At 39.3% G+C, this 13,737-nt stretch overlaps 1 protein-coding gene across 4 annotated transcripts in view; it reads right to left on the reverse strand.

Moving 5' to 3' along the window:
• Positions 1-13,737, reverse strand: part of gas7a (growth arrest-specific 7a) — a 66,998-nt gene that overhangs the window by 23,697 nt on the left and 29,564 nt on the right. For all 4 annotated transcript variants that reach the window (XM_017684714.2, XM_017684739.2, XM_017684732.2 and 1 more), the window contains one exon: positions 3,592-3,681. In XM_017684714.2, coding sequence (XP_017540203.1) covers positions 3,592-3,681 — 90 coding nt within the window. The remainder of the gene's footprint in view (positions 1-3,591; positions 3,682-13,737) is intronic.

Consider the following 13,737-nt stretch of genomic DNA (forward strand, 5'->3'; position numbering starts at 1 on the left):
TAGAAGAGGGAATGTGTAGCTCATCATATGAGTAATTTTGAGTGTGTGTGTGTGTGTGTGTGTGTAAGGGCTGCAGAGTATATATTTTGCTTAATTTAGCAACATTTTTATATATTTATATGTATTTTACGCCCTGGGTTGGACTGGCGACCTGTCCAGGGTGTATCCTGCCTTTTGTCCAATGACAGCTGGGATAGGCTCCAGCACCCCCCGCGACCCAGAAGGAGAAGCGGCTTAGAAAGTGTATGTAAATCTATTTTTTCCACCCATCCACAAATTCATTTTTGTTCACAAATTCATTTTTGCATTTCTTAGTATTAAACTAGTAGTAGTATTAAACTGTCTAGTGACTGAATTTAAGACTGACATGTAAATGACATCATTCTGTGCTGCAACAATATGATGTGCAATGTATGCATCAATTTTCATGGCATCACAAAAACAGTGAATTCAAAATGGGCTGTTGTGTACCTTAGTTTCCACACACACACTGTAAGAACTGACAAGTGAATTGAATCTTTTTTTTTTAAATCTCTGCATCATTTAATCATAGTGATGAAAAAAGCATTCACAGTGTTTTGATGTGAAATGGTGCACGATAAACACACATACCCTGATTTCATCACAGTGGAGGTGACAGAAAATTCATTATCAACAATATTCATTATCCACCATGCCCACTGAACCTACACGTTTTCTACGTTTTATATGTGATGTTGATCAGGGTAAAACAGTGATAAATCTAAATGTAGGTACTATTTTGACTTATAACGTGCTGCATGTACTGCTGGGCCATGCAATGATTATGAAAAGTACAGTTCAGGCCAAAAGCAAAACACAGTGTCTCCAGCATTATGCAGCTTATTTATAACTAGTTCAGGTATTAACTTTCTATGAGGTACCTTATCTAGGCATTACATGCTTCAGATGTCTGCTTCTAATCATTATTTCCTTAACCATGTAATTATGCAGAAATCAGTGGAATATGTCTTTAATAAAGTTTACAGATTACATCAAACTCAAATTTTTTAAAACTTTTTTAAAAAAGCAAGCAAAATTCACGTTTGCCAAGATATGAGCCCTAATGAATGTGTGTGTGTGTGTGTGTGTGTGTGTGTGTGTGTGTGTGTGTGTGTGTGTGTGTGTGTGTGGAGGTGTAAACTGCATGAGAATGGTTGCCCACGTATGGTACAATCCTTACACATGAGGACACCCCAATATGTTTGCCTTTGACTGTAAGCATCTCTCTGAGCGTGTGTGTGTGTGTGTGTGTGTGAGTGTGTCTGGGAGCATCTGAGCAGCTGCCGTGGTGACAGCCACTGACATGCTTCATCACACACAGCAGAGGCGTCACATCGTCTTCACACACTCGGCTTGAGAGGAGCAACGCTCATCCAGCACAAAAACGCCATCAGCCTGTCAGCATAGTGGCTACACACACTTTCACAGCCCCACCAAAACCTGACTGCAGCAGCCACACACAGTAGTGAATCCTTAACAACACACTGACTGATTTAATATTTTGAGTAAAGCCAGTTTCTTTAGGAAATACAGAAGAAGAAAGGAGGCAGTAAGAGGAATCCTGATTAAGAAGTGACAGCATCTTCAGTCATTAAATCAAAAGAAGTGAAGAGCGACACATGGATAATTTTATTCTGTGCCATTAATTTGAATATTTCTACAAAGAAGCTTTGTTCACTTTTCTAGGTTCCCCATGGCGTATGAGAGTTGAAAGCTTACTTTTTTTATTACTACACTCGCAGCTCAGTGAAACAAGTGGAGAAATAGTCCTCTGAAATGAGTTTACATCATGCCCATATTAGGAACTTCAAAGTGGGTCTTCTCTATGGGAAAAACATGTTGCGGTTTCAAAAAGTAAACATAACAGTCTCATAGATGGTGCTACCCTGTATACATATTCCACCCCAACTGTCACTGGATCCCCTTCCAGAGGTTTAGCATTTAAAATATGAACAATGCTGCATTCATGCCACAAGCAAATTAACACTCCTGTGCACTTAAAATAACTTTATTGTTAAATTCAACACTATGACATAACATCACCAGCCACTCAAACTATATGCTTCTATTGGTAAAGCAAAATAACCATGATACTTAACAAAGCTTGCTGGTTTGTGTGGAGCATTTCGGCGAGGTTGTCCTAAAATGTCACTCCGTGCTTCCTTTTGGAATTTTTTCTGCAGTGGTGGCAGGCCAGAACCACCCCCCCAAACCTACCACCCAGGTTAAAAGCCCTCTGCAGTTTTTTGTAATTGCACCTTCATGATATTTAATTCGGCAGCAATAATATGTACGTATATATTTATTATCAGAAACACTAGCCACGTTTATATGCAGCCAAATAATTGGTTAATAATCCAGCTAATAGGTAAATCAGAATAGAATACATCCTTGTGTACACCTCAATTGGAATAGACTGGTCTGATTGAGGCCATTCAGAATACAATTTCTATTTCGTCTATTGAATAAGGTGGACAATAATGTAAATATTATAAACCTTGTAAATAATCCTGTAAATAATCCATTAAATAGAAGAATAATAACCATGTAAATGGCTGGTCATTTTAAAAACTGCTGCTTGTCTCACTCGGACCAGACTCACGTGATGCTCATCGTCATGCTAACGTCCACACTAAGCGATACTCTATGCATGCACATAAATTTGGACCAGATTACTTGCAGTGAGCATGTACACTGAGATTTGCATCAGATTGTCAAATAGAGTGTTCATATAAACACTTTAGTCTTAATCTATGATCGGAATGTATTCATTGGGATTTGCATATAACACAGCCACTGTCAGTTCAAGAAGTATTAGCTTGTACGTAGCAATAATTGGCTCCTTAATGGTTTTATAATTCAGAGGGTCCAGTTACATTTGGGGGAAATGGAAACAGCAAAATGTATTGGGTTTGGAACACATTTGTGATACTGGCAACTTAAACACTCCATTCATTTTTCTTACAGAGAAAGAACAGCTTAAACCTGGAGTTCCCAATAGCATGGCGCCGACTACAGAATGACAGCATGATTACAGAGGTCTATTATGTTGAAAATGTGAATTTTAAACTTTCATTCAAGGTCACATTAGAGTTAATAAGTAGCAGTTATTTTAGTCTGATATGAATTAGGCAAAATGCTCCTGTACACTCTTTTTAACATTTTGGTTAATGTGTCATTTTTTGACACTAATCAAATGTAAAAATGTAGGTGCAGAGCAGAATATCAACACAGAATGTAAATAAAAGGTACGTGTAGTTGATTACTATGTAATTAATAAAAGTGTAATTGTTATGTAATTATGTAATTACACAAAATTAATTATGCAAATCCATGGTATAACAACATCAGCAACACCATAAGGGCTTTGGCTCATAGCCCAACTGAAATTGTACACCTAGGACAGCTTTTTCACATTCAGTCCTTGATAAAGGCTATGATGTGTAATGCATGGATGAGTTGAGTAATGGATAAAGGTAAGATGGATGAAGCTTCTTCCTCTTGACCCTTTCACCTTCCATACATTATTTTCACATTATCTTTCTGTCACAATCTCCCCACATCTCTCACCCAGAAATAGTCGCAGTAGCTCCATTCACTGGGTTTGAGGAGTTGCTGCTCAGGTGTGGAATGGGGCAGTGGGAATGTGACAAAGTTGATCTGTAGAGAGAGGAGAGAAGAAAGACAAAAGTTAAAGGCAAAGACAATAACAAAAAAAATAACAAGTACAAGACATACATACATGAGATGCAAACTGTGCACAAGCCCTCCTTCTAAATGCACGTTGCAAGGTGCAGGGTTTAAAGAGCACGTGATATAGTGGAGCCACCAGCATGCTCAGGCATTCAGTGCTGTAGAGACAGTGGTGTTCATAAGTGGTGTAAATAAAAGGTCTTTCCTGTGTTCTACAGGGGTGTAATTCTCCTCCTGTTCAAAAAAGGTTGGAATCATATGAAAACATCAAGGTACAATTTGTACTACATCCTCTCACATTCGTACATCTGGCCTAGACTTTTAATAGTATTACTCTGTGAGTAATACTGTCATTGTTAAAGTCCAGCACCACGCTTTTAAGACATTACTGCTAATTTACAGCAGGTTCTAAGACGAAGAAAATTTCAAGCAAAACTGGCAATGGCAACTGCCCAAATTTTGGTAAATAGTAATATGTAATATGTAATCAGGTGCACACCTAAAACATCCATTTTCCACATTGTTCGCCATGCCCCTTGTAAATTCAACTGTCGGACTCCAGTCCTTGCGGGTCACAGCACTGCAGAGTTTAACATTCTGTCTCACTGAATACAATTGGTTTAACTCATCAGCAAATCAGTAAGGTCTTCAGGAATTGAATTCAAGTGTTAGATGAAAAAAACAGCAATCCGTGCAGACATGTGGCCAGGAAAGACTCCAGTTTGACACTGCTGCTGTAATGCATATGCATGAAGGAGTGAAATGCATTTTGTGTGTGTACATGGTGCATATAAGCTCATACAGTTTTGTGCATAATACACAGAATGCACCCTATTTGCACCTGAAACTGCTGAAAAAGACCCAGAGAGTCATAGTGCTTAGGACAAAGGAGCTGCTACATGATCTAAAACTCTAATTGCAAGATTCACTGGCTTCTATTTGCACTGAACCTTTTATAGTTAAGTATACTGGTGGCGCTGTTGATGCCATTCTAGTGACGACAACAGGAGCAATAAATCTGAGACTACAGAAGAAGACAGATTTAGTTCAAGTGAGTGTATGATATATGGAGTTGAACAAGACAGAACTGGCTTGTATACAGCTCGGAGGATGCAATGTGCAAAGGTCAGAGATTAGAGTGAGCCGGGAGGCCTGGACTGGGCAGCGACCTAACACTGCCAGAGAAAGCAAAGAAAGAGAAGACAAAGAAAAAGGGAGGAGGAGAAAAAGTGAGAGAATCCTACCTCAGTCTAGCGTGGGAGGTGTACTGCTGTAACAGTTAGCAATATGACGAAGTTTCATGGTATGGATTTTGCCGTACTGTGGGCACCACAATAAGCTCAAAAACAGCCACAAACAGTCCCACCTCGAAGATAAACTAAACAAGAGCATGAACAGCTTTAATAATTCTTAAAAACTCAACAGAACATTTTTCAGCCTGAAGCCACCACTGCACCACTAAGTGCCACTTGCAGTCACGCTCCTCACAGCGCAGAGGTGTCTGTGTGTGCGCATGCAGCATGACACTAGAAAGAGCTGGTGTAAAAGCAAAAGTGTTATAAAAAACATCTGCTTTGCCTAAGCCATGTATCTACATTCCCTCTTTTGCTGGAAAGATACAATCTTAACTGCTAAGAAAGACAAAAAAGGAAACAGCTAAAAAAAACAACCCAAACAGACAGAGTTGGGGCCTTTATTAGCTACAGTGAATATTATTTTAGAACCACTGTTTGTTAGTATCGATGGACTGGCGACCTGTCCAGGGTGTATCCTGCCTTCTGCCCGATGACTGGGATAGGCTCCAGCAGTCACCCCCCCTCCCCCCCAGCCTAGTATTATTTATTAACTTTAAAGGACTTACTAACATTGCTATAATAATTTTTACTATTATTTGTTGCTATTATTCTTTTTTATTTATTACTTATTTGGAAATTGTGACACCACACCATAAACATCCAAATGTCAGAAGATATAGTGATGTATTTTGGCCACCACTATCCCAAGCTTAAAGGAACAGCTTAGCATAAAAAATGACACATGAACACATTTCTCCTACACCCTAAATGTAGTCTTTTAGCCAAGACAAGCCTGAAGTTTGCTTCCTTAGTTTTGCTTTGGGTATATGAGCTTAATGCAGCTAACCAGTAATGGGAAATTAAACGCATGAATTAGCCTGCCTAAATAATTTCACATGGACCTCTTGTTATATACGTGTAGTCAGGAAATCTTAGAGTTGCTTCTGTGGTTTCTGACACTGTATGACATATTTATCTATATAAAAGGGCAAACGTATGTCATGTACGTACTAACAGGGGGCTTCATTCATAAAATTTCTTCTTAAAACCCACTCAGTTTTCACAAAGCTTCTGACATTTACCAGCGTTTTCTTATTTGAAGTTTGTTCTTAGGTAAGAATAGCATCTGCACACTCAAGACCTCAAAGGTGTGACCAGTTTTATGCTTTAAGAACACTTCATGTATCTGACGTAGACTTTTTCATGGGAACCTTTCTGAAACTTTTGGTGTAACTTTTTGGTAAGATATTGGTGAATGAGGCCCATTGTTATCATCCATTCTAACACCTCAACCTGTCTGTCTTTTGTCCATTCTGATGGAACAAAAAGGACTCCGGACGCCAAACATGTTTCGACTGATCATGTTTTTGTCAAAATTGTAATTTGCACAGAACACTGCATTTAAAATAGTCAAGAATGCTTTTCCACTAAATAAACCTGCATTCTGTTGTACCAGGCTACAGGAATAGCCAAGACAGACTCAAACCGTGCCATGCCATTGCTGCTCATTGCTGAGCAAGGAGACAATATGATCAAATGTACACAAGGACAAAGCATGCACTCTGTTTGAGTACACACTCTTGGGTCCACAGCGTCTCCAATTAGCCTGTAAGGGCTGCAATTATGTAATGTTCACCATCTGCACTGCCTCCCTGCAACTGCCAAACAGGATGTTCCTTCCACCCAACACACACGCATAGCGCTGTAAACAAACGGACCTCAATTCCCAACGAAAAGAGATATTTTGCAAAGATTTGTTAATGATTAAGACATGCGGTTGGCTTTGATTTGCAACCATTAATTAGCACGTTAATGCAATTCCCTGTATATAAATGACCCGTGGCAATGATCTGAATGGATTTTTGCAGAGGAACAAGCGCAAAACGTGGAGTCCGAGTGAGTCATCCTTCCAGATTAAGAGTGCATGGCCAAATATGGAAGACTGCATCGCAAAGCAGCAGTAGTTACTGTAAACGGAACAGTGATAATAACTGTTTGAAAGGAAATCCCTTTTAATCGTTTGAATCGTTAACCCATTAAACTGCAGGCGCCCACATGTGGACCCAATCTCCATTTCCTCCCTCCTTTAAGTATATAACCTATATTAGCTTTGTGGTAGTTGCTGAATAATAGATAGTAGTTAGTAGGGCCTATATCATGAAAAAATAAAAGAAATAAAAGATGCAACTCCAGACGCAAGATGAAATAAAAGAGGATGCAGTATGTAAATCTGAAAATTGAACATTAAGTTTCAAAATGTACTAATCACTTTGGAAGTCCATATATGGAATTGCATTTTTTTTTTTTATATATTTCTGTGATGTCACAAACATCTACACACTTACGTATATCTGCCTATATAGCCTGCAGCAGTTTAGGCCTGCCCATTTATATTGAAGTTATAAGTAGTGTTTTTGCACAGCCAATCAGAACAGAGATCATTTATGTACCAGTCTTAAGGAGCCACTCTGGCCGAGTTTACAAATTAAACGATTGCTACATCTTTTGTAGACATGTCTATTTGCCTTCTACAGTTGTGCCACAATAGTCCTAGATTTTCCAGTTTAAAGACTAAGAAAACCCTCCTATGATGATATATCGCAAAGGTGGGAGAACTTTTGACAAACCACAAGTACTTTGGCGTGGATACATGAGGATGAGCTGTATGAATTTTTTTCTCCTGCTAGTAGGTTAACGCAGAAGGGCCACTGGAAAGCAGAATATCACATCTGTATTTATTAACCTATAAATCAGCACATTTCTTAATCACTGTAAGAGGGATTCCTAATTACTGGGTATTTTGTGAGAATGGATCAATGGATGAAAATGCAAAAAGGTTACCAATTTACGCATTCTACTAAGTGCATGGGTCTGAGGTACACAATAAGGCAGTACAGAATAATCCATAGCATTATATCCATCCATCCATCAATTTTCTAAGCCGCTTCCCCGTCAGGGTCGCGGGGGGGGTGCTGGAGCCTATCCCAGAAGTCTTCGGGCAGAAGGCAGGATACACCCTGGACAGGTCACCAGTCCATCGCAGGCATAGCATTATAAATAACACATTAAAAGCTAGCTAGAGCCAGAATGCCCCATAAAGTTACAGTAACAAAAAAGGTTGGAAATGATTATGAGTGTTTGTGGTACACAAAACTGTGCAAACGTCTTATACGGACCACATGGAAAAAAAAATACAACAAAAATGTAAGATATGGGCCCTTTAAATTTAGAACTGAATATTAAGTCTCTTGTTCAGAGAGTTGAAGCATTCCTAGTCAATATTTTATTGTCCTCTAGTCTATGCTTTATATGCATATGGTTGTATGCAAGGGTTTAATTAGCTAAATAAGGGTTAAATGATGCTTTTTATTTTTATTTTATTTTCACGTTTAAAAAACCATTTGACCAGGGATATTTAACCTTTTGCATATGACTGTATCCACAATATTACAGTCAATGACTTTTGTACTGTAACTTCTGCTCTCTGGACATGGGCCGTGACATGATCCTACACAGACTAGACTCTGATTTGCTCACACAGTAACAGAACATGAGACAGATGTGTGAATATATACACCCTACACACACGCTTGCAGCGCTGAGCTCAGACTCTTGCACACTCGTCGCGCTCTAATTGAAAGGCACATGGCTTGATTTACTCGCTCGTGTCCAGTCCCTTCGCTCATTTTCTGCCTGGGAGATCATGCTGATTATCATGGCCACTGGATTTTCCATTACAGCGCCTCTCCATCTATCATTCCTGTTGTTTAACTCAGCCTCTAATCCTACTCAAAATGAGCTCATTTATCAGGGTCTGTCCCGCTGCACTCCTGCTCCTCTACACTGTCCCAGTCCGCCTTCAGCACTCTCATGTCAGCCCCTCTCTCAACTCTGGAATACAGCGCTTTGGGGAAAGCAAGGTCATATCTGTCTGTACTAGCTCTAGCATCAGCTCCCCATGTCTGGATGCTGATGGCTTCACGATGGGGAAGTAAAATAAGATGAAGAGAGAAAAAATACTTTGCAAATGAGGAGTTTACTTGGCCGTGTAATTAAAGGTCCCACATAATGGAAAACTGAATTTGAACTGCATTTTCGATGTAGTATGCTTGCAAAAACAGCCTGTTTTGAAATGACTGCTTTCGTGACATCACAAAACTGACATATCCACCTATTCAAATTTCTGTCGTTTATTGCCGCCCATTTACCTTGAACTCACAAAGTGTGTTTCAAATCAGACCGCTTTCTGAATAAGGCTCATTTACATATATAGTAGTCTTAGGCACCCAAGACACATTTTCAAAATCTATTTATTTGTGTAGAATGTGTTTATTTGCTGAGAAAAGTGTTAACATTTTATATATATATATATATATATATATATATATATATATATATAGTGATTTTATGGATGTTAGTGTGTTTGTGTGTTTGTTTAACTATTTTCAAACCTCTTCTCGAGGAAGTCCAGTATTATATGTAGTTACAAAGCAACTCCTGGTTTGACCAATCAGTGCTTCAGTAAATTGTGCTCATGATATAATTGATAATATTAACAAGTCTCTTTGGTGGCTGTGAAGGTGTCAAGCAAAAATATGGACCCAAGAAATTCTTGTCATTTTTTTATTTTATTTTCATTTGAATTATTAATACGACATTCTTCTAATGTATATTGTGATAAACTCACTGCTGAGGTAAAGTGTTTAAAAATTAGCTTAGATGCCTAACACGTTCGCACAGTACTGTATCTTAAACATACAGTCACAAAAACAGTCATCAATCACAATACATACATAATGCATAATACCATTCAAATATTATGAGTGGACGGCAGAAAATCACTCTGCAGATCCAATATGCATTTCCCCTGCGGTTCTTTATACAAAGTATCACTGTAAACTTACCTTTAAGCAAACAGTATAAATTACAAAATGAGTTCTGTGAAAAGTGTGCAATAAAAAGAAATGTATTCCATATACCAAAGTAATGAAATATGCATAGCTACTTACAGCACAATATCAATCACAATGCGTGTACATTGTGAAAGAACACTCTGCACTCCTTGAACAGCTTTCTTCTATACAGGCCTACAAAATTTCAATTTAATTTCAGTTAGAATGTTATCAAAGCCCTTAACAATGTATTTATCACACTTAATATATTTACTTTGACGTTAACTATTTGGAATGAACAGAATGATCTCAGATCAGTCAGCCTGGTAGACAAGTGCTGTCTGTAACGTGGGTTCTTCCGATTTACCAGAGCAATTTTTATACAGCCATAATATCTTCTTGTGTAAAGCATGAGTGTCTATACATTTATGAACTTTAAACATTCTACATCCCAAGTGCAATATGCGCTTGAATTATGAATGGAATTAGGCTAGCAGGCAGAAAAATGTTAACCCACTGAATGACTACCAAAAAAGCCTGATCTATTAAGCCTGATATATCTATCAGAGATATTTAACCCTTTGCATACAACTGTATCCACAATATTACGGTCGGTGACACTAGTACTGTAACTTCTGCTCTCTGGACATGGGCCGTGACATGATCCTACACAGACTAGACTCTCATTTGCCCACATAGTAACAGAACATGAGACAGATGTGTGCATATATACACCCTACACACACGCTTGCAGCACTGACCTCAGTCTCTTGCACACTCAGCACGCTCTAACTGAAAGGCACATGGCTTGTTTACACCTCTAGTGATCTCCAGTTTGTCTTCAAGAATCAAAATCACTGCACTGCAATAGTGACTTGCTCTATCATAATCTATTAACCAAAATATAAAGTGATGAACAGTCCACAATAAATAATGTAACCATCACTGCATCTGATGCAGTAGTGTCTAGAGCGAGGTTTACAGTTTGAAGAACCCTCTTCTGATGATGCTGAGCTTTTGAGACCTACAACTGCTTTGGGCGGATTTCAGGGGGCTGTCTGGATTTTTTTACTAGTTGGTGAATGAAGACGTAAGTCATATCACTATTGCTGTTGCACGTATAACCATGATAACGGTCTTTAAATCATCTCTACAGTGGAAAGAATGGGTGACTAAAACAACAGATGGAGAGGACAACAAGCTATAAGCTAAAGTTAGCAAAGTTACCTCAGTTTGGCTCCTTTCTTCTGTCTGAGATGGTAAAATCTTGTGTCTGTCAGCCATTTTGTGCTGAATAAAGATAGAATAACTGCTTTCTTTATGATTTTGTTTGATGGCCAAGGGAAGAATTACACTAATGGCTGTTTAGCATTGTATTTATTAGCATACAGATTAGCCTCTAGGCTAGCAACCAGGATTGGCTGATGCTTCAGGGATTCTCAGTAGTTGTACTGTACTATCATTTTTGGCTCGCATGCGCCCTGTAAAGCTACATTACAAATCATACCAATAATGTAAAAATATGGATGAAGATCTGTGGTTTTGGCCAGATGCATTTAAAACTGAACACAGGTGCTCACAGCTATATTAGACAGACACATCCAGACAGGTAATCCGCATCATTCTGGGGAGGTTACCACGCATAATAAAATAGGAACGCAAAGCTAAAAAGACAGAATATTCCAACTGAGGGAATATTATCAGAACGTTTGACTGAGGTGGGCAGGAGACCAACTGTTGATGAGCCATCACTCAAACTGATCCCAAGGCTGGGACACATCAGTCACGAAGTGCTGGACTCACAATAGGGGTTCAGACACAAACAACAACACTGACAAACCACGCAGCTGTTTGTGCAGGCACACAGTGAGAGGACTGAGGTATGTGAAGAATGGACAACGTTCTATGTTTGAGTAAGCAGATTGGTTGTGTGCGGTGTGGGTCTGGCGCAAGCTCATGAACCCACTGGCCCTTTCTTTAGGTGCACTGACTGTGCGCATTTGGAGCCGTTTTTCGCTGAACTGCAAATACCACTGACATAATGATAGCATGTAGCATGCTCTGGGGACACAAAACCGCAGAGCAAGCCGGCGAACAAACCTGGAGCCCCTATTCAGCCAGCGTTTCTCTCAGTACAGCATACGCAGGCAGGCAAACATATACTCAGGCGTAAATGTACACATCCACACACCATCGAACACTGCAGCTCTCAGCCATTGCTCAGGCTGTAGACCGCTCGGCCTCTGTTGCTAAGCGACAAATTGCTTTCACTGTAAAGGCAGACACTTCTTTCCCTTCTCACAAAAAGCACAGCAGTTCTCCTTCACATTCTACGGCATCACCATTTCGCTTTCTGCTCAGCTGCCTTAAACGTCAGCCGTTAGCTATTACACGCAGTGCACATCATAATAAAATCCTGATATTGTCTGCAAGCTGTCTTGTGCCTTCAATGTTTCCCAAACTAATGCGAATATGCTATATCTCCAGTGTGGGTTGATTAAATTTACCTGTTGCTTCCGCAGCATTGACTCTTTTTTTTGTAAATGCATTTTAAGTCAAAGGCTTTTTCAGTTTTTTTTACTTTTACTAAGTAAACATGTTGAAATTATTGTATGTGTGAATCGATGTCGCACTACCGATGCAGGAGGTAAAGATTAGGTTATAAGGTTTGGCTCCAGAAAAATGCTAAAGTATTCCTTTAACCTCTGTTCAACATGTTTGCAATTGAGCAATAATTGGATTGAAGGGAATTAAGCCTAATGCAGTCTAAACCTCTTGAGCTGTTTAAAATGCCTTTAGTTTCTACATTCACAGACCACATGTGCCACTAAGTCTGCCTCACAGGGCCATGCCAGGTGAGGAGAAGGGGACAGGCCTGGCTTCAGCCCTTAGGGCCGGTCCCTCTCTAAACTGCCCTGTGCCACTGTATTGATCGAGAGCGGTTTTGATTCAGAGGTTGTCAAGGAGAATAGCTTGTCGAGCCAAGCTAAAAATACCTCACAATGTTTGGCAATGGAGGCACGCAATGCAAGCTATCAGAAGAACTATAGAACAAGACACTTTTTGATAAGATGTCTTCACTTTTTAATGCAAAACATGCCATGTATTCTATCCCTTAGAATTCCATGTTTATGTCATACTAAGGCTTATCATTTACTAACTACAGGGACCTCACTGCAAACAAATGAAACTCTTCTTAGGTTGTAGAAGTATGTATAAAACCTTTGGGCTTGTTGGGGAGAACCCTTTGGGACCCTTAACAGCTCATGGCTTGTCATTAATGGGTCACTACCTCCCTTCAAACTTTAGACCTCTGTAGTGACATTTACTGATATCTGCATGCTTATAATATGTTATTTAGACTGTGGGGAAAAACATGCTTATTGGCTCACTAACACTGACAAAATGACATAATTGACTACTTGGGTGTCAAAAATGAATATCAAATGACACCAAATTTTATGACATTTGATAATATCAAAGCAGTCTGATCAATAATAATTCGATATGGAATATCAATGCCAATGTTCAATTTCTATGCAATTTCTATGTGCGGAACACTGCTTTCCAAGACTGTGTTCTGCAGGATTTTCTTCAGAGCAGATATGAAGTAGTGATTCACTACCCCTTCATCATCTGTCAACACCTGCTTATTCAAAGAAGCCAGAAAGTAACACTGAACTGTATGTTTCTCCGTTTGGGAAAAAAAAAACTGAATGACTCTCTCTCCCCATCTGTATTTCTCTCTCCATCCCTCTTTGTGTGTGCGTTTCATTTCAACAGCCATTAATCACTTCTATTGCCTTTGTCACCATGGAAACTGGACTAGCCAAGTC

This window comes from Pygocentrus nattereri, chromosome 14 (genome assembly GCF_015220715.1).
Source record: "Pygocentrus nattereri isolate fPygNat1 chromosome 14, fPygNat1.pri, whole genome shotgun sequence".
NCBI lineage: Eukaryota > Metazoa > Chordata > Actinopteri > Characiformes > Serrasalmidae > Pygocentrus > Pygocentrus nattereri.